This window comes from Salvelinus alpinus, chromosome 22 (assembly GCF_045679555.1).
Source record: "Salvelinus alpinus chromosome 22, SLU_Salpinus.1, whole genome shotgun sequence".
Taxonomy (NCBI): domain Eukaryota; kingdom Metazoa; phylum Chordata; class Actinopteri; order Salmoniformes; family Salmonidae; genus Salvelinus; species Salvelinus alpinus.
The window spans coordinates 20,604,245-20,625,634 of record NC_092107.1 but is presented as its reverse complement, the minus strand read 5'-3'; the positions used below and the strand labels follow the sequence as shown (position 1 = coordinate 20,625,634).

Sequence of the window (21,390 nt, the reverse complement as noted above, 5' to 3'; positions counted from 1 at the left end):
TCACAGCCGGAAGTGATGCAGCCTGGATTCGAACCAGGTACTGCAGTGACGCCTCTTGCAATGAGATGCAGTATCTTAGACAGCTGTGCCACTCGGGAGCCCGACTTAGTCTCTGAGTGAGAAAAAAAAAAGCAGGTGGGTCACCAGGTGTACAGAGACTGTTTCGAGTTACCAGGTGCACGTGGTTCCCGACAGCGGGAATATAGACGTCTTAGTGTCTGGGGAGGGGTGCTTAAGTGTGGGTGCCCCGGATTACCCGGTGGGCAAGGTTATGGAAATGGCTGATTCACGGCAGGAACGCGGTGATGGGTGATTCCCAGTGAGAAGGGTGTTGACCGGGTGGGGAGAGCAGGTGTGGAGGCCTGGAGGTCTGTAGTTCCAGGGACTAAGCTATACACTCACAGGCCCAGAGGGCAGGCAGGTGGGCAGGGAGTGTAGGCCTAGAGGCCTGGAGTCAGAGGTCACCAGGTCAATGGGGCCCTGCTTGGAGGTCAGGAAGGCCCCAGGCAGAAGGCCCAAGTGAATAGATGTGTTTGACACTGTCCTTCAGGGGAACAGAGCAGGCAATTAATGTAAAATCGTGTTAGATGAAAATGGACAAACAAAAGGGTGTGCCATGTATAAGGCTAGTCAGTGGATATTCTGAACCTTGTTTGAGGTCAGTAGATCACATGACCAGGGAACTATTGAAATGAAAAAAGTAAAAAAATGTATGTAAACCCGCGTAAGATGAAAATGGACAAACTAAAGAGTGTGCAATATAGAAGGGTAGTCAGTGGACATTCTGAACCTTGTTTGAGGTCAGTAGATCACATGACCAAGGAGCTATTAAAATGTTGAACAATTATTAATGTAAAATCACCTGCAATGAAAAGGACAAACAAAATGGTGTGCAATATAGGAAGGTAGTCAGTGGACATTCTGAACCTTGGATGAGGTCAGTAGGTCACATGACCAAGGAGCTATTGAAATTTAACATTTAAAAAAAATAATGTAAAATCGAGTGAGATGAAAATGGACAAACTAAAGGGTGTGCAATATGTAGGCCCACTGAGTGTATATTCGGAACCTTGTTTGAGTCCAGTAGGTCACATGACCAAGGAGCTATTGCCATTTTAACGTTTACAAAATTCATGCAAAATCGTGTGAGATGAAAATGGACAAACTAAAGGGTCTGCAATGTGTAGGCCCAGTGAGTGTACATTCTGAACCTGGTTTGAGTCCAGTAGGTCACATGACCAAGGAGCTATTGACATTAGAAAGTTTGAACAATTAATGTAAAAATGTGTGAGATGAAAATGGACAAACCAAAGGGTGTGCAATATAGAAGAGTAGTCAATGGACATTCTGAACCTTGTTTGTCCAGTAGGTCACTTCACCAAGGAGCTATTGAAATTAGAAACATTGAAAAACATTGAACATTTATGTAAAATTGTGTGAGATGAAAATGGACAAACAAAGGGTTGTGCTACATATAAGGCTACTCAGTGGATATTCTGACAGCAGTTTGAGGGTTGTAGGTCACTTGACCAAGGTGCTATTGAATTGTGAAAGTTTGAAAAATGTATGTGAGATTCTTTGAGATGAAAATGGACAAACAAATGGGTGTGCAATATATAAGTCTAGTGACTGGATGTTCTGAAAGTAGTTTCTGGGTTGTAGGTCACATGACCAAGGAGCTATTGAAATTAGAAACATTGAAAAACATTGAAAATGAATGTAAAATCGTGTGAGATGAAAATGGACAAACAAAGGTTGTGCTACATATAAGGCTACTCAGTGGATATTCTGAAAGTAGTTTGAGGGTTGTAGGTCATAAGACTATGGAGCTATTGAAATGTGAAAAGTCTGATGAGATGCAAATGGACAAACAAAAGGGTGTCCAATGTGTAGGCCCACTGAGTGTACATTATGAACCTTGTTTGAGGTGTGTGGGTCACATGACCAAGGCGCTATTGAATTTCAATTTTTTTTATAAATTATTTAAAATAGCGTGAGATGTAAACCAACCAAAAGAAAAGTGTGTGCAATGTGTGTCTATGCCATCGGGTTAACTAGAACCAGTTTTGAAAGTTTTAGGAGTAATGGTTAAAGAGCTATTGAAATGTGAAAATGTTGATTTGTCACTATGTTGACGGTCCCTAACTGCTGTTGGTGGACGTAAGGAAATCTACAGGCGAATATCCAACTTAAATCTGTTTTTACCTCGGTCCAATGTTTTGGATGCAATCATCAGCAAAACGAACAGCAACGCATACAATTTCCATACACCATCGCACAACAGGTTGAAGTCAAGAGGGGTTTCTTTGCCATCATGCCATCAATGGGTTCCCAAATACGAACGGAGCAACAGAAGGCACCCACAAACCCATACAATCACCATCTTAAAACGATTTATATGTAAACAGAAAAGGCTTCCACTCTTTATGTGCATGTGATGCCCAAAAGACGATGCTGAATAAGGTGGCTAGGTGGAACGCACAACAGCATTGTTGGCCTATACGCCTACAGGTGGGAGCGGTTGAGGATGGATGGCTTATTGGTGAGTGTTGCCTACTCAAGTATATTTGCCATTGCTAAAGCAACTTGAGTTGTCCTAATGGTCCTCTCTTTGTAGATGTTTTTTTTTGTACTGGTCAAGCCACAACTGAGCGAGCCAAATAAAACCTTTTAGTTGTACTCAATCTCTGACACTAGCCCATTCTATTTCAGTCTGAAATAAAAATACATGTATTAGCTTTTATAGGTTGCGCCTTTGTGTTTCATAGTATGGCGTTGTATATTCCCCACAGGCTTTGAATGGATGGTTTTGACCATATATTAATTAGGAGCGTTTCTAAATGCAAACAGCCAAGGTCGTGCACTAGCACTGAGGCTGAGAACAATTGGTATTTATCAATGGTTACCTCCTACTGGTGTGCTTATGACGCTTGTAGGGTTGTTTGATAAATCACACATTTTCTATGGGTATGACCATTCTAAATTCCGTTTAAGTAGTATTTTTGAATAGTTTCTATTCAATATTGATATGAGGCCCGAGGAGTTCTCTTCAAAAAGCTCTTACTTTAAAATAGCATTATTTTCACAACTTCAGCATGGAAATATCTTTAAACTGGAATATCACATTTCTTACTGAACTGCACCTTTAAAGAAATAACTTTTCCGGAGGACAGCTCTACTCGGTGTTAAATGTGTAGGCCTATATGAGACTCAGAATTGCAGAAGAGCAGTTTGTTTTGATTAAGACCGAGTAAACAGAACAGGCAGCTGAGTCTGGACAGTCTGTTTCCTCTCACTCCATATCCTTCCTCTTGCATAACCCTGAACTGGATCAGTTTGCATTCCTTAGGATGACTCCTCAATCCTCTCTGGCATTAGTTTTCAGATCTTACAGTGTGGAGTATGGACTGGACGCTGCTTATCCTTCTGGTTGTTCCGACCGTGGTCCATGGGAACCCGACAGTGACTGTCAGAACTGGGTCAGGACCACCAGTGGGGTCTGATCAACACCCAAACAGTGTTCCTCTGAGCGAGGACACACAGACAACTACAGAGGTGAGTGAGCTACAAACCCCTAGAATCCACTACTCAGAGGAGGCACATCAGCATAGACTCAGTATAGGCCTACATAACATGCAGAATGAGTTTCCAGTTTGTTTTGCATGAAAATACTGCTTTGACTTAACCTTGTCCAGCTTCTTGTTGTGATACATATTAGGTATTTCACAACCAAGTTGTGCTTTCCTGTCTTCCAGATTATATCAAATTCAGGAAACAAAATTCTAACATCACACAACCACCACACAACCATCTGCTAAGTAAATGGAGGAACAATGACACCCTGGTGAAACAATTGTATTAGATAAAAAATGTGATTCACATATTAAAAATAAAATACATATTTTTATTTTCGTTAAAAAAAAAATCCTCACATTTTCAAACAGTCCGTTTATTTTTTTTCCAACGGGGCTATACATTTGGGTGAATAACCCTCCCCCCTCACCTGAGTAGCCTCGTTTCACTGCCAAAAATCAAATTAAACCATCTAGTGTTCAGCGATATAACAACACAATGTCAAATACAGGAAGCCTAGTCAAATAATTAACATCCAATCACATTAACCGTTACTCTCTCGCAGGAATTCCACTAACGCTCCGTATGTAGCCAAACGTAGCTGCTGCTCATTCCGTTTGCGCGAAAATTGATAAATGGTTAAAAAAAAAGTAAGGCCCGCGTCCATAGACACACATAGCAGCTACTACACAAGTTGTTCTGCTTCCACGAGCACAACCAATGCTAGCATCAGTAATTCTACATTTGTTGTTAGCCCAGCTAGCATGGACACTGACAGTTGTGAATCTGATGCAGCCGAAGAGCTACTGCCCCCTTACCCGGGAAAGCACCGAACAACAGACAGGGACGTTGGACCATCGAAGAGGCGCAAATATGATGAGAACTACATTGATTTGGGGTTCACTTATATTGGGAGTATTGCCTTTGCTTAGCCACAGTGTGTTATATGTGCAAAAGTACTATCTCGCAACTCGATGAAACCTTCTCTTGCGCAGACATTTAGAAACAAAACATGCCCATTTGAAAAAATAAGCCACAGGAGTTTTTTGAGCGAGAATTAAGACGACTTTCGGGTAGTAAGAGATGTATAAAAGCAACAAATACCATTAATAAGAAGAGGTTAGAAGCGTTTTATATGGTGAGCTACCGAGTGGCTAGGACAGGCAAGCCCCATACTATTGTGGAGGACTTCATTCTTCCTGCTGCTGCGGATATGGCTGGGACAATGCTGGGGGAAAAGGCCAAAAAAACTATTAAGACAATGCCTTCATCAAACACCGTTTCACGACGCATCAGTGACATGGCAGGAGATGTTTTGAAACAATTACTGCTTCGCATAAAAGCCAGTGAATTCTATGCATTACAGCTCTTCTGGAAACCAGGAGAGCATATTTTTTAAAGTACTGGACAGCTTTGTGACATCAAATGGACTTTGGTGGTCAGGATGTGTTGGTATCTACTGATGGCGCAAAAGCCAAAACAGGGAGACATAGTGGAGTGGTAACGCGTGTACAAGCGGTTGCTCCCGAAGCCACTTGGGTACACTGCAGCATCCACCTCCACCTAGAGGCTCTTGCTGCCAAAGGAATGCCTGACAGCTTTAAAAACGTTCTGGACACTACAGTGAAAATGGTTAACTTTTAAAGCAAGGTCCCTGAACTCGTGTATTTTCTGCACTATGCAATGATATGGGCACGTTTTTTGAATTGAGAGGAGCTTATAGTTTTCTTTACTGACCATGATTTTCACTTGTCTGACCACTTGCATGATGGCGAGTTTCTCACACGACTGGCCTATCTGGGTGATGTTTTTTCTCACCTGAATGATCTGAATCTAGGATTACAGGGATTTTCTGCAACTATAATCCATGTGGGGGACAAAATTGAGGCGATGATTAAGAAGTTGGAGCTCTTCTCAGTCTGCATTAACAAGGACAACACAGGTATTTCCATCATTGCATGATTTTTTTGTGTGCAAATGAACTCAAGCTTACAGATGATGTCAACTGTGATATAGCGAAGCACCTGAGTGTGTTGGGTGCGCAATTACGCAGGTACTTTCCTGAAACGGATGACACAAACAACTGGATTCGTTATGCCTTTCATGCCCTGCCTCCAGTCCACTTACCGATCTGAACAAGAGAGCCTCATCGAAACAAGCGGTTCTGGTTCTGTGAAAATGTCATTTAAATCAGAAGCCACTGCCAGATTTCTGGATTGGGCTGCGCTCAGAGTATCCTGCCTTGGCAAATCGCGCTGTTAAGACACTGATACCCTTTGCAACCACGTACCTATGTGAGAGTGGATTCTCGGCCCTCACTAGCATGAGAACTAAATACAGACTGTGTGTGGGAAATGATTTAAGACTGAGACGCTCTCCAATACAACATTGCAGAGTTATGTGCTTCCTTTCAAGCACACCCTTCTCATTAACCTGTGATGAGTTATTCACAATTTTCGATGAACAATAAAGTTTTATTTAAGATAGCAAAATTATTGATTATTTGTGCCCTGGTCCTATAAGAGCTATTTCTCACGTGCCGGGTTGTGACAACTCACACTCATTCTTATGTTTAATAATACATGTATCGTATAGTGTTTGTGTGGCAGGCTTACAATGATGGCAAAAAAACTACATTTGAGAGTGCGCTGACCCTGGTGCTAGAGGGGTACGCAGCTGGAGGTTGAATGTTTGAAGGTGTATGGGACTATAAAAACTTTGGGAACCACTGTATTAGATCAATCTTATTTAATCATCATCATCATTATAACAACATGCTGTACATAGTACAAAACCAGGTAATATACATGCTCAAGTTGAAGTCCAAACTTTGAGCTCGCCTCAAGTCTTCATAATAACTGCTTGGCTGTGGGACAAGACTGTTTGCTGGAGAGCAGAGGCCGAATGGAAATAAACTTCGCAATAAAATAGATACTTTAGGATGAGAGTATGACGGAAAACGAGGGTGAATCAAGGGAATTCACTTGGTCATCTGTCTGACCATTTGTAGCATTTTGAATGAACATACGATATAAAACACCCACCTTGGTAAGGCAGGGCCCAGTATGTTTACAGTTGGTTGAGCGCGGTTTGTGTTTGTCAAGCATTCCATTGCAGTACTGCAATGTGTTTACAATTCAGTGATTGTGTGTGTGTGGTCCACACTCAGTTCTTCCACTTCCCCTTCTCCTTCTTGGCAGGCAGCTGTCCTGTTGACTCCAGGTATTTGTTGATGAGCTCCTCCTGAGTGCCAGGCAGACAGGGCTGGTATCGGCTGTAATCCATGGTGTACTCTCCTTTCCCCTGGACACAACACACATATACCCACACATCAGTTCTCCAGAAAGGATTATAGACTAATTACTTTGGTCCAAAGAAATTAACTGGGGGGGGGATGGAAATACAAACTCAATATCATTGAAAATGTATGGCATAATCCTTTATTTTTATGACTAATTGACGTCTTGACATCCGACTAGAGCAGCCAGTGCCTTACCTCTGTACAGGACCGGAGCTCTGTGGCATAACCAAACATGTCATTCAGTGGAATCTGGGGAGAGGAAATGGAGATTAACCATCAAATACACAGTGACTGGACAGACGTTTAACCTATCCTGTCTTTGCAGAAAGAAAAAAGGCATAAGAAGTATGAGTAGGACAGAGCTGAACTCACATCAGCATACAGCGTAAAGTAGCCCTCCGCCCCATCCTGCCCACTGATGACGCCATGGCGACGGTTGACCCCGGCGATGACTGTCCCTTGGAACTCATCGGGCGCCACAATTTCTACTGACATGATTGGCTCCAGCACGGCAACGTTGGCCTTCTCCATGGCTACCGAGAGAGGAGACATTCAGTAGGTTTGTCAAAAAGCTGAGAAGCATGGAACAAGTATAGAGGGAGAACAACAGGCATTCAGTGTATTCTGGTTGGTTGACACCCACCTTGTTTAAGAGCACCCTCCCCCGCACGGATGAAGGAGATCTCATTCGAGTCCACCATGTGATTCGCTCCGTCTTCCAATAGGAACTTGACACCTGAGATCTTGTGACCAGTCAGAGGGCCTTTCTCACAGGCCTCTCTGAATCCCTGCAGGACAGAGTGATGAGTGAGGAGATGGAGAATGACTGACAGCGGTGGGCAAACTATGGCAGGCAGGCCCGTTCAATCCGGCCCACGGGAGGTTTGAGTAAAAAAAAAAAAAAAGTTTAGAAAGGATAATGGATCTATATATTTTCAACTTGTGTGCAATTTTTGTAGCCCACATTGATTTTGACAAACTAATCTAATATGTGCAGCCCTCAATTTCGAAATCCCGATGTGGCCCTCAAGCCAAAAAGTTTGCCCACCCTTGGGGTATGAGATAAGAGTTCTACTATAATTTCTACCTGAATAAAACAACAGGATTTTAAAAATATATGTATATTTCCCCCCCCTCAGAATTACACTTACTCAAGGGCCTAGGTGATTTTCAGACATGCATACCTTCTCAACAGCCGGCACAAACTGTTTGGGGATGTTGGTTCCGACAGTTTGGTCTTCAAACTCCACTTTTGTGTAGTTCTCTTGGTCCAGAGGTTCCAGAACTCCTATCACTTTACCGTACTGCCCAGAACCACCAGACTGCTTCTTATGGGTGAAGTCAAACCTGCAGAGACAAAGCATTGCTAGGTAAATAACCGCTATAGTTGCCCAAACAATCAATACTTACAAACAAAGTAGCCATATAGTCATTTGCCATGCTTTTATGTTATAGTAGAGAGAGGGGGGAAATGTGTGGCCTGTCACTTTAAAAATGGGCGGTCCTAACTGAATTCCTGGCTTGGGAGGAAGCAGGAAGTTTCTACCCCTGCGTGTGGCTGCTCTTCCAGCGGTCTGAGTATCTGCCAGCAACAGCCTCTAAACAGGCAGGGAGTCTCGGACTTTCCAGGCACAGGCAAGAACAGTTTCCTCCCTCTTCCTCTGACACTTTCTACCCTCCCCTTACTCACTATGTTTCTCTATATTCTCCCCCTCGGTCGTCTCCTTATCTAGAACTAGGGCAGGACAAGACTTCCTGCACCCACAGAGGTCAAAGTCCCATCAGAGCAGACACTGTCCCAACCCTCCTTGCTCTCTCTCATTCCTCCTGTTTGCTCTCATTCCCCTCTCTTCTCTCCGGTGTGGCTTAGGTGAGGGAGGTGGAGGAAGTGATGACGACTGGCGTGCTGAACCCAAGTCACTACCCTGCCCGCCGGGCAGCCACGGTGGTCCAACACTACCTGAACACCCGCTACGGCTCACCCTACAGGTGGATATTTCTCAGCAAAGTACACAGCGGCAGCGCAGAGGTAAGAGTGGAGATGGAGGATCAGCTAACTTTGGGGAGTCTGGGGGGGGGGGGGGGGGGCAGTTAATATTACAAAGCAAGGAAGGATCCTTGAAGAAAGGGATGGATATGGGAGGTCAGTGCGGATAAAAAGTCAGTTATCAACAGCCGGCACATTAACAGACTTGGGTATATCATATTTATGTGCCTTAAGGTTTCCTATTGATTATAGGGCTTATTTTGACGACTGTTTTAATTAAGTGGTTCACTTCTGCTCTCTCTCTCTCTCCTTGGCTGTCAGGATGTGGCAGAGATGAGGAAGTATCAACTGGAGCTTACCATGCAGGAAACTATCAGTAACGTAAGATCTGACTCACATTCTCTGAGTGACTCACTATTGCACAGATAACAGAACTGAATAAATACATGGTGTGTTCTGTAACTATTGCTACACTGCCACGGTGATAAATATGCCTGTGTTAGATAGACAACCTATTTTCCCTCTCCTGTATCTTCCTCTCTTCTCCTAAAATACTGCAACACCATTCCTTTCTTATTCTTCATTTTGTCCTCCCCACCTCAACTATAAAAAGGTTTCGGGGCAGTGCTCTGCAGAGCTCCTCTTTCCAGGGGGAGAGGGACAGAGTGCTCCCCAGGTCCAGGCCTCGTGTGAGGGATTGCTTCAAAGCAACACCACGGCTCAGGAAGAGGCCTTCTACCAGCAACACAGAGCCAGCAATAACATGGTTTCAGGAACCGATATACCAGGTAGGTATAAAGCCACAAATACACACACAACTCAGTCAGCCTTGGCATAATGTCCAAACATGACAACCACTGAAATGGCCATTTTTGTTCAGACTGTGGTCCATTTGTGGTCTTTCTGACCGTTATGTGTTTGTGGTCTCTTTGACAGACAGCTACGGTCACATGGAGCCCAGCATGAAGCCCTTCTGGCACCTTGGGGGTGTGGCCTCTAGTTTCATCATGCTGAGGGAGTCCAATGAGAGCACACTTTACAACATGGCCCAGGTGGCCAACTTCACACAGCTGGTGAGCAGCCAAGAGAGGTCGAGTTCCCGCCCGACTAGATACGCAGGCGTTGCATTGCGTCAACCAGTGGTTACGTGCCACGCCATCGACTGTGCAGTCGGGCATCAGATTGCTATACCATGTGGTTAGCTGATATGTTAAATACCTATCCAGGCGTGGTATGATCTGGCATGCGTCTGCAATGTAGTCGGACAGTAACTCAGTGTAACCATGGAGACATCTGCCCAATTCCAAATTGACCCCTAACTCCCCACCCTTTCAGTCCATCCTTCTCACACTTGGTTCCTGGTTCTGTTTTTCCCTTAACAGGAGACTGAGAAGGACCAGCTGAGGTTCAACTACCATGTCCTGCTGCATGAAATGATTTCCCAGGTAACTAAAAACATTCTGCCACCTGTCTTAACATAACTCGGACGTCATGTTTATTATTATACAGGAACATTCTTGCGTGTGTGCAGGAGATCATCCACTGGAAGCTGCTAGTCACCTGGTCCCCAGAACAGGGTGTTCAAGTCCTGCAGAGTGAGCTGCAGCCAAAGTGCCACGACTGTGAGGCTCCTCCAAACACCACCAACTGAGATACACACACACACACACATGGCAAAATACTCCTCAGCCTTATTCAAGTGCTGCAAAGAAAGGTATAGCACATCTTTCTTAGGACTTGAATGAAGGGTAAAAGCCACTTTCTACCTGCTTTGAAAAGCTGTTTTACACATCATACTTGTCTTAGCTTTAGTAATGTTTACCTTCACCACTACTGCTTCAGAGGAGAGGATAGGGCACACGGTGTCAGCTTGTAAGACTCTTGGTAAGATTTACAAACATGTTATAAGCTTTTTCTGTTAATATACTCTATTGATGAAGTGAAGGGGTCCAATAAAGCCAGGGCCGGCCCTCCCATTAGGAAAGATTAGGCCGCCTCCTATGGCGGCACTTGAATTTGAGGCGACATTTTGACAATTGATTAGCTACTACACCACCCGCGGCACCCCGGCCATCAGCTCATAGCATTGCTGCAGTTCCCGCCCTCCGGCGCCTCTGATTGGCTACTACACCGCCCGCGGCACCCGATTGGCTACTTCACCACCCGCGGCACCCCGGCCATCAGCTCATAGCATTGCTGCAGTTCCCGCCCTCACCCCATTCCCGCTTCTCCCCAAGTTCACTCCCACTATCCTTGGTAGCTATGGTGATGTGTGTGTTTATATGGGTTTATCCAATTGTGAAACATTAATAAAAATTAATCTGCCAAATACATTATTGTATTTTTGAAAGTTTGTGTGTGACGAAGACGATTAGTGATTAAGGCAGTAGCCTAAACTAGCCTGTTAATGTTAGCTAGCTACTACTAGTGGATATAATTTTAGCCAAAAGTAATCTATAGAGATTTGCTACCATGTCTAAGAGACAAACTATCAGGAAGCAAATACACTGCTCAAAAAAATAAAGGGAACACTTAAACAACACAATGTAACTCCAAGTCAATCACACTTCTGTGAAATCAAACTGTCCACTTAGGAAGCAACACTGATTGACAATAAATTTCACATGCTGTTGTGCAAATGGAATAGACAAAAGGTGGAAATTATAGGCAATTAGCAAGACAGCCCAAATAAAGGAGTGGTTCTGCAGGTGGTGACCACAGACCACTTCTCAGTTCCTATGCTTCCAGCATGACCGGTTTGGCGGTAGGTCAGTCATGGTGTGGGGTGGCATTTCTTTGTGGGGCCACACAGCCCTCCATGTGCTCGCCAGAGGTAGCCTGACTGCCATTAGGTACCGAGATGAGATCCTCAGACCCCTTGTGAGACCATATGCTGACACATGCACATTTGTGGCCTGCTGGAGGTCATTTTGCAGGGCTCTGGCAGTGCTCCTCCTTGCACAAAGGCGGAGGTAGCGGTCCTGCTGCTGGGTTGTTGCCCTCCTACGGCCTCCTCCACGTCTCCTGATGTACTGGCCTGTCTCCTGGTAGCGCCTCCATGCTCTGGACACTACGCTGACAGACACAGCAAACCTTCTTGCCACAGCTCGCATTGATGTGCCATCCTGGATGAGCTGCACTACCTGAGACACTTGTGTGGGTTGTAGACTCCGTCTCATGCTACCACTAGAGTGAAAGCACCGCCAGCATTCAAAAGTGACCAAAACATCAGCCAGGAAGCATAGGAACTGAGAAGTGGTCTGTGGTCACCACCTGCAGAACCACTCCTTTATTGGGGGTGTCTTGCTAATTGCCTATAATTTCCACCTTTTGTCTATTCCATTTGCACAACAGCATGTGAAATTTATTGTCAATCAGTGTTGCTTCCTAAGTGGACAGTTTGATTTCACAGAAGTGTGATTGACTTGGAGTTACATTGTGTTGTTTAAGTGTTCCATTTATTTTTTTGAGCAGTGTATAATTTTTAAATATTTTTTATTTTTTGGGAAAAGTGGCACTCTAAACCAAAGAAATTCGCTGGTGAAATGTATCAGTGTGGAGAATGACAAGCCTACGAGGGCAGGCCATTCATTCGCCGAGAACGACGAGCCCCCGTTCGCTGATTCTAGCAGCGAGGAGGGCAAACCGGAGGAGTCCGAGCCATGCACTTCCACCGATGATGACAGCTCTCTGGCTGGACAAGAACAGGTGGTCGGTCACACCTTCAAACAATGCCCGCGAATATCCTACTATCTTGGACCCAGATTCGTCGCTCCCTGTCCCTGACAACAGTGGTGGTGCTGCTGCTAAATCCGACTCAGAGGCAAAAAACATAAAAGATCCCGGTGAGAGGTCAAAATATATGAATGGAGCTTTACGGGATATGTTAGTGCAGGCTGGGCCACATCAGGATAAGGAGGGGAATTTCCCAAGAGATGAGGGGCAACGAAAGTTATCGGTGGCCCACTACAATAGGAGGATGGCGAACGGGGAGAGACCAAGGCTTGTCTATTCTAAGCAAAACGATGCAGCCTTCTGTTTTTGATGCCAACTTTTTTTTACACGAGTGCAAATCTGTTCTAGTCAGGGAAGGAACCGGGGACTGGAAGAATCAGTGCCACCTCCTCAGCTCCACCAGAGGTGGAAGGAGCTGGAGATCAGGCTGGTGTTCAAGCAAACTCCGATGCTTTGATTTCAGGACCATGGACAGCTACCGAGAGAGCACATCGCTGACTGCAATGCAGCACCACAGCAAAGGAAAGAGGCCACTATAGGTGGAGACGAAATAAATAAATGCTGATGTTGGACAATCAAATTCGATATATAAATGAACTAAATTCGTAAAGGCTGGGTCATTGACATAAAGCTTATTTTACACTGATCTAGCGAAACGAGGCCCGCCATGCATTTATGAAAGCACTTGTTTCCAAAGCTCAAATGATCTTACTCTGTTTTACAGTTCTACAGGAATATTAAAATATATGGTTCATAAGTGTTATTTTAATTGTAACAATAATGGGATCGTACCATGTGTGATAACAGGTGGAATATTATTAATAAGAAACTTGTTTTCCTACTATAGGTAGTAGGTTGCATAGTGATAGCGACAACGTAACTCTCTGATGCAGGGGTTAAAGTAAAATCCCCTTCTGCCTGGTAAGGGACCTCCTATATTTGCGGCCACCAAAAATGTTTATGGACATAAACATAGAATTACATAGATAATTTGAGTTTATTTCTTCATTTTCCAAAAAATAAGTGGTAAGCCTAACTGTTTGACAGACAATTATCCTATCCATAGGATGTTACTATAGCCAATACATGCACTGATTAAATACCTCCGTGTCTGGGAAGGGCTTGGTGTGTTTGACTAAAACCAAGGCTCCAATTGACTGGGGTTATCACATACCCTTTGTTAAAGAAAAGGGCATAAAGGATATCTATTGTTTGCTTTATATTTTGAAATAAATACAAAAAACGTATCCAGATTATATCAAGCGTTCTATAACAATGCTTAACTCGGTGATGCATTTTGTTAGAAACAAGCTTTAAAATGCCTGCGAAAGATGCATATTTATTTAACTTAATTTTTTAAAATGTAACCTGTATTTCACTAGGTAAGTCAGTTAATAACAAATTCTTATTTACAATGACGGCCTACCGGGGAACAGTTAACTGCCTTGTTCAGGGGCAGAACGACAGATTTTTTTTACCTTGTCAGCTCGGGGATTCGATCCAGCAACCTTTCAGTTACTGGCCCAACGCTCTAACCACTAGGCTACCTATGGGGATATATTGATTCTTCTCTATGACAATCTGAAGCTAAACTGCAGGCTATAATATTCGAGGAGATAAAAAAAGAATTGACTTAGCTATTCTGTCCCTACTAATTGAGCCTGTCTCTTTCTGAAAAGAGAAGATGTTTGTTTAAACCCAGGCAGCTTTTAGGGAAGCACTTCTATTGTTGGGTTATACAACGGACGAGTAGCAAGCAGTTGAAGGTTACAGTTTTCTACGTCAGTAGAGCCTCTGTCTGGGTAGCTTTTGAAAGTGCCATGCTTAGATTCATAAGGATGTCTAAGATGTAATTATTTGTGTCTCACCTAGGGCGGCAGAACGTGCAGGGCATTGGCGATTTTGTCAATGTAATCAGATTGAAAATATTAGGCTATGTTATTGACATTGAACTGATTATATAGCCTACTAACCAGATGTGTTAAATTGTTTAATTTGTAGCATAGGCCTATTAATTGGGCTGCTATTATGTTCTGTTCCTCCGACTTTTAGCTGAGAAAAGAATTGACCCAATACCAAACATATTGGGGGTGGGGCAGATTTTTGTCTTGGCAGCAGAACGTCCTGGACCGGCCTTGAATAAAGCCATCACTGTAAACAATTGAATGCTTCTGAGAGTGGTTCGTTTGGACATCGTTGGCGCTTGTGTGTCTGTTAGGAGTGGTACTTACGGTACCGCACTGGTCACGCTCTCCCTGAAGGCTACCTTTGGTTTTCCCATCGCACAGGGGCAGTTATACTCCCTCTCCATCCTCTACAGAAAGACAGCGAGAAGGTAAGGTCAGCTTGATTTACTGCACTGAAATGCCATTAAAGATTCTAGATGTTTGGAAGTCTAATACATTCAAGACAACTTAAGCCACTGTGAGAACAGGATGAAACAAAAACACTGCGGACAGAAGGATCTTCAGATCTCCGGAGAGCCGAGCACTAGACTAGTACCTGTGAGTAGATCTCCAGGTGCAGCTCTCCCATACCAGAGATGATAGTCTCCTTGCTTTCTGTGTCAAAGTGGACCCTGAACGTGGGGTCTTCTCTGGTGAAGCGGTTGATGCCTTTAGAGAACTTATCCATGTCATTCTGATCCACAGGAAGAGAGTTTATTATAGAGCCGACGCTAATTACTGATAATACATGCTCATATACTCTACTGAAATAGTATCAAGCCTTATATGGTCATTTAGACTCCTCATACTACATAGAATTTGAGAGGGCCCACCTTGTTGGACGGCTTCATAGACATGGAGATGACAGCCTCTGGAATGTGGATGGACTCCTGTGGGGGAAACACATGTTGAATGATGCCCAAGGTCATAACATTATGCACACACAGGCAGTGCACAACAGATCGCATCTTTAAATACACATTAGTGAGTGCTGAGTGGTTGCTTATCTAGTCTGGACAATGGCCATAGGGATGTACCATGGAGAGGTTGGCGCTGGTCCGGGAGGTGAAGGTGTCTCCGCTGGCACAATCGATCCCAAAAAGGGCACAGATGTCCCCTGCATACACCTCCTCCACATCCTGACCAAACAGTTTGACGACACCAAATTAAGATTGTTTCGGTTATAAAAATGTACAGATAAAGTTGTTTATAATCATGAGATGTTATCACTAGGATAAGTCAGGTAGGGGAATCTGGGTCATAGGTTCTGTGTGGTAGAAACAAACGGAAAAACAAATCCGGAACATTACCGTTCTAAGCAATCACAGTGCTGTGCTTTTCACAGCACTGAAACCGTTGGTCTATTCGATTTACATTCACTTCCTGGGTCTCACCTCCATCTGGTCGGCATGGAGACGCACTAGCCTCTGCACACGGACCTTCTTGCCAGTGCGTGTATTGATGATGTACTCGGTCTTCTTCAGACAGCCCTGGTACACACGCACGTACGTCAGCTGACCAAACCTACCCGCCTAGAACAGAGTAAGGGGAAGAAAGGAGAGAAAGTCCACAATCCCTATATGGTTTATCATACAGATAAAGTGTATACAGTAAATGTGCCAGATTACTTGTTGAACATGGTTTGCCACACAGTGTTTGTGCGCTGTGATGTGTTCACCTCCAGTTTGAAGGCCAGGCCAACGAAGGGCTGTGAGGCATCTCTGGTGGGATCCATCAGGATCTTAGTACTGTCACTGGACTCCCTGACACAGAGGAAACAACACAAGGACAATGTGAGATCTTCCATTGACATCAATAGATCAATGGCATAAAACGTCAAGCTACGCATGCATTGTTCAAGTTTGTCCCCGAGCTCTGACCTGATTTTGGCATATCAATTCATTCAAAGACGGCTGTGTCATATTGAATGGAGTCACTGTCTAGGCACCCAGGTCACACTCACTCATCGTTGAAGAGGGCGTAGTTGTTGATCTCTGTGGGGTTGGGCAGATAATCCAGCACTGCGTTCAATAGAGGCTGGACCCCCTTGTTCTTCAGGGCAGTTCCCACCAGCACCGGGCTGAAGAGCCGCTGCACTGTGGCCCTGCGTATGGCTGTCTGTGGTAGGAGAGACGGGAGAGGTCAGGGCCCAGGGGGCAGAGTTCACAGGTCATAGCAGAAAATATGACTGATGCGGAAGATCAAATTACATCATTTGTTGCAATGTCCCAAGACATAATGAACAGAGACACACACACACAAACCTTTAGTTCTGGCACGGTGGGGATCCTCTCCTCCAGGAACATCTCTCCCAGGGTCTCGTCAGCGTTAGCCACACACTCCACCAGCTCCTGTCTCCTGTCTGCAGCCTCCACACGGAACTCCGCCGGGATCTCATCTAACCGAATATTCTGTCTGCAGGAACCACAGAGGACAGGAGGATTAGTCTTTTTTTCATATTTTTTCCCCCCTTCCAGTTAGAGGGTTTCCAGCTATGGAAATGTGTCAGGTCTGAGATGTACGGTAAGTCATCTCTAAATGCCTGCCATTATCACACATTCTCCGTTCTCTTACCCGAATGGGCCCTCGAAGTACATGCTGCGCTCCTCTATGAGATCTATGATGCCCTTCATGTTTCCCTCCAGACCGATGGGGATGTTCACAAAGGCTGCGTTGTGGTTCAGCTTGGTCCTGAAAGAGGGAACACCGTCGGACTCAGAACAGAGCTTATGGAAAACCAGATGAGCCTATCCGTCTACTCCACAGTATCTGTATATCTGCTGACCTCATGGCCTGCAGTGCGCGGTTGGGGTTGGCTCCCATGCGATCCAGCTTGTTGATGAAGGTGAGGAAGGGAACGTTGTAGCGTTTCATCTGTCTGTTCACGGTCAGGGTCTGGCACTGGACCCCTCCAACTGCACATAGGACCAGGATCGCCCCGTCCAAAACACGCAGGGCTCGCTCCACCTCGATGGTGAAGTCCACATGGCCTAGACAGGACAGAGGGGAGGAAACTGGGGTTAAAGTTAAAAGCACAAATACATCCTAAGTTCAACAGCTGTTGGCTACACTAGCATCGATCTGTGACCTATGGTATATCCGTCAAAAAATAAGAACCTGGTCATAAGATCTGTGTTGCCACTAACGCAAATCTTTCTGCCAGGTACCGCCATACCTGGGGTGTCGATGATGTTGATGTTGTAATCCTTATAGATGGTGTATGTGGCAGCTGACTGGATGGTGATGCCTCTCTGCCTCTCCAGCTCCATCGAGTCCATGGTGGCCCCGACTCCATCCTTTCCCTTTACCTATAGAGTTAGAGGGAACCACAGTGTGTATACAGTATGTAAAGAATAAAAACACATAATTGTTTCAGTCTGCCTGTGTCTCCCTCTAAAACACGCAGGCAGGCAGGCGCAAACACACACACACACACACACTTCAACTAGCTACTGCAATAAATCAGAGCCAGATTATGATCATGAATAACTCACCTCATGGATCTCTGCTATCCTGCCCGTGTAGAAGAGGACGCGCTCCGTGAGTGTGGTCTTCCCCGAGTCGATGTGCGCCGAGATTCCGATGTTGCGGATTCTTTCATTGGGGACGATACCAGAGGAGCACGACCGACAACTGTTCATCAACACCTATAAAAGGAAAAAAGAGAGACATCTTTCAGATACATTTCTATATTATTAACTAACGTTATACAACGCAAGACAGGACAGCCAGTGGTTAGATAGCTAACCTAGCGTGTCCATTTCCATCCCTTCTCACCTGTCGTATTCTCAACATCTTGGGGTATTTTCTTACCTTTTTTAATGTTAGTGTTCCCGGTTTCCTTAAATGTGTCTGACCTAAGGTTAGTCCTGCTTTTAGAAGTCGCATTTTGGTGGTAGACAGGACGGGTTTAGCTCCGTTTACACAACCCCCACTGGATGTCAGTCAACCCGTGAAAGTCACCATACGGCACGGCGGTTCGTTGTGAAACATTACTTCCTGGACTACGGCATGTCTGAGGAGTCAAACTTGGGGGGATCGACAAATCCACTTTGCCAAATTTAACAGTGACTCACATTGGCAAGGCGGACAAATGGCAAGGCGGACAAACGTGTGCTAGTTCATCCACAAAAATCCAAACGTAGCACCAGACAAAGCCATCTACACTGAACAAAAATATAAACGCAACATGTAAAGTGTTGGTCCCATGTTTCATAATCTGAAATAAAAGATCCCAGACATTTTCCATACACACAAAAAGCGTATGTCTCTCAAATTCTGTGCACAAATTTGTTTACATCCCTGTCAGTTAGCATTTCTCCTTTGCCAAGATAATCTGTCCACCTGACAGGTGTGGCATGTCAAGAAGACGATTTTTTTCCGCCTTTATTTAACCAGGTAGGCAAGTTGGGAACAAGTTCTCATTTACAATTGCGACCTGGTCAAGATAAAGCAAAGCAGTTCGACACATACAACAACACAGAGTAAAACAAACATACAGTCAATAATACAGTAGAAAAATAAGTCTATATACAATGTGAGCAAATGAGGTGAGATAAGGGAGGTAAAGGCAAAAAAAAGGCCATGGTGGCGAAGTAAATACAATATAGCAAGTAAAACACTGGAATGGTAGATTTGCAGTGGAAGAATGTGCAAAGTAGAAATATAAATAATGGGGTGCAAAGGAGCAAAATAAATAAATAAATACAGTAGGGGGAGAGGTAGTTGTTTGGGCTAAATTATAGATGGGCTATGTACAGGTGCAGTAATCTGTGAGCTGCTCTGACAGCTGGTGCTTAAAGCTAGTGAGGGAGATAAGTGTTTCCAGTTTCAGAGATTTTTGTAGTTCGTTCCAGTCATTGGCAGCAGAGAACAGGAAGGAGAGGCGGCCAAAGGAAGAATTGGTTTTGGGGGTGACCAGAGAGATATACCTGCTGGAGCGCGTGCTACAGGTGGGTGCTGCTATGGTGACGAGCGAGCTGAGATAAGGGGGGACTTTACCTAGCAGGGTCTTGTAGATGACCTGGAGCTCACTACACAGGGGTACCTTGTAATGGGGATAATAAAATGCCACTCTAAAATGTACAGTTTTGTCACATAACACAATGCCACAGATGTCTCAAGAGAACGTGCAATTGGCATGCTGACTCCAGGAATGTCCACCAGAGCTGTTGCCAGATAATGTAATGTTAATTTCTCTACCATAAGTCACCTCCAACATCATTTTAGAGAATTTGACAGTACGTCTAACCGGCCTTAAAACCGCCATGTGTAACCAGCCCAGGACCTCTACATCCGGCATCGTCTGAGGGGGTACTGAGGAGTATTTCTGTCTGTAATAAAGCCCTTTTGTGGGGAAAAACTAATTCTGATTAGCTGGGCCCTGGTACCCCAGTGGGTGGGCATAGATTCCAAGTGGGTGGGCCTATGCCCTCCCAGGCCCACCCATGGCTGCACCTCTGCCCAGTCATGTGAAATCCATAGATTAGGGCCTAATGAATTGATTTATATTGACTAAATTCCTTATATGAACTGTAACTCAGTAAAATCTTTGAAATTGTTGAATGTTGCGTTTATATTTTTGTTCAGTATAAATCATGTTATGTGCTCCGAACTTTTTAAAGTGGAGAGCACCAGTGCTACCAATTTAAAAAGTTTATTTCGAGCCCTGAATGAAATACAGTACTCTAGCCTACACAGGAAAACATGAATGCCTCTGCTTTTAGAAGCTTATTCAGTGAGTTGTTGCAGTGTTCAGTTTATAACATGAATATTACTCACTATAATATGTATTTGCTTGAACTGAATCACACACAGGGCCTATCGTTGGCTATTATTTGTCTATAACTTGGGCAACGTTTATTATGAGAGTGGCCTTGGCTTTATCTGTTGAGGGTGTGTCTTTTCTTTCCATGTCATAAAATGTGTGGCGTGTAGTGAGCAACTTAAACGGAAGGACTCGAGCCTTGGGGACCGGAAGGAAGATGGATCCAGCATGGCCAGACAGAATGGAGATGCTAGCTAGATACAACTAGAGGACGAGAAGGATGACAGTTTCTGGGCTGGAGGAATATTGAATCTGATGGAAGACTGTGATAAAGGAAAATGGAACAAAACGGGCTAAAGTTGTAAATGAGCATAGGTTTTTGGTTGGAGTACGATTCACTAACAATCGTGCTTTTTTTGGGAGATCCATTTTGAAGTAGCAAGGATGGTAAAGGATGCATTAGGAAAGTTGGAGTTGGTCAGAGAGACCGGAAGTGGTTTTGTTTTAGTTTCTTGTGTGCCAAAAGAGCAGAAGGAAAGGGCATTAAGGCTCTACAAACTATCGTCACATGAAGTGGAGAGTTTCGATTTTTGGAGCAGAGCACCGTTAAAAGGTGTAATCTCTCATGTCGCATTGGATTTTGAGGCCTTGTGGTTTACGAAGGAACATATCAGGAGTAGTTGGAGCACGCTGTCTGAACCGTGCAGTGGATGGAAAAAGATGGGAAAGCCTGTTGGTATTATTGATGTTTGATGAAGAGTATCTCCCTTCACATGTGAAGCTGGGATTTGTGAGAAACGAAGTGAGCGCTTTCATGTCCAAGCCGTGTTTTGCCGGAATTGCAAAAGGTATGGCCGCGTATCAAGTGTGTGTCGAAGGAATGAAGAATCTGAGGATTCCCAATTCCCCGGAGTGCCCGGTTAGGGTAAAGAAGTTTGAACTGGCAAGGGTCAGGGCTGTACAGTAGGTCTCCTAAAGGGAGGTACGCAAAATAGGAGCTAGTAAAACTGAAGATATGGCAGTGGATGCCCCGCAGCCTGTGGAGATTCAGTGTCATTGGACAGTTGAGGTAAACTGATAT

The 21,390-nt window shown here is 44.5% G+C and overlaps 2 protein-coding genes across 3 annotated transcripts; one reads left to right on the top strand and one right to left on the bottom strand.

Annotated features, from left to right (window-relative positions):
* The first annotated feature begins 3,233 nt into the window (after positions 1-3,233).
* LOC139549243 (latexin-like) lies at positions 3,234-11,192 on the top strand. Of its 2 annotated transcripts, none has more exons than XM_071359486.1 (7): positions 3,234-3,555; positions 8,745-8,903; positions 9,183-9,242; positions 9,475-9,649; positions 9,798-9,934; positions 10,244-10,306; positions 10,393-11,192. In XM_071359486.1, the coding sequence occupies exons 1-7, from the start codon at positions 3,403-3,405 to the stop codon at positions 10,510-10,512; spliced, it is 867 nt and encodes a 288-aa protein (XP_071215587.1). In that variant the 5' UTR covers positions 3,234-3,402; the 3' UTR covers positions 10,513-11,192. The 2 variants fall into 2 exon arrangements, with proteins under 2 accessions (XP_071215587.1, XP_071215588.1); XM_071359487.1 differs by lacking the exon at positions 3,234-3,555 and adding an exon at positions 8,371-8,509.
* On the bottom strand, positions 6,307-18,548 carry gfm1 (G elongation factor, mitochondrial 1). The gene is made up of 18 exons (XM_071359485.1): positions 18,356-18,548; positions 18,037-18,189; positions 17,718-17,850; positions 17,328-17,532; positions 17,117-17,233; positions 16,807-16,957; positions 16,506-16,660; positions 16,221-16,305; positions 15,937-16,074; positions 15,580-15,681; positions 15,376-15,432; positions 15,099-15,236; positions 14,828-14,910; positions 8,059-8,221; positions 7,518-7,662; positions 7,247-7,407; positions 7,070-7,123; positions 6,307-6,876 (listed from the first exon to the last, which is right to left on the bottom strand). The coding sequence occupies exons 1-18, from the start codon at positions 18,428-18,430 to the stop codon at positions 6,739-6,741; spliced, it is 2,253 nt and encodes a 750-aa protein (XP_071215586.1). The 5' UTR covers positions 18,431-18,548; the 3' UTR covers positions 6,307-6,738.
* Between the last annotated feature and the right edge of the window lie 2,842 nt (positions 18,549-21,390).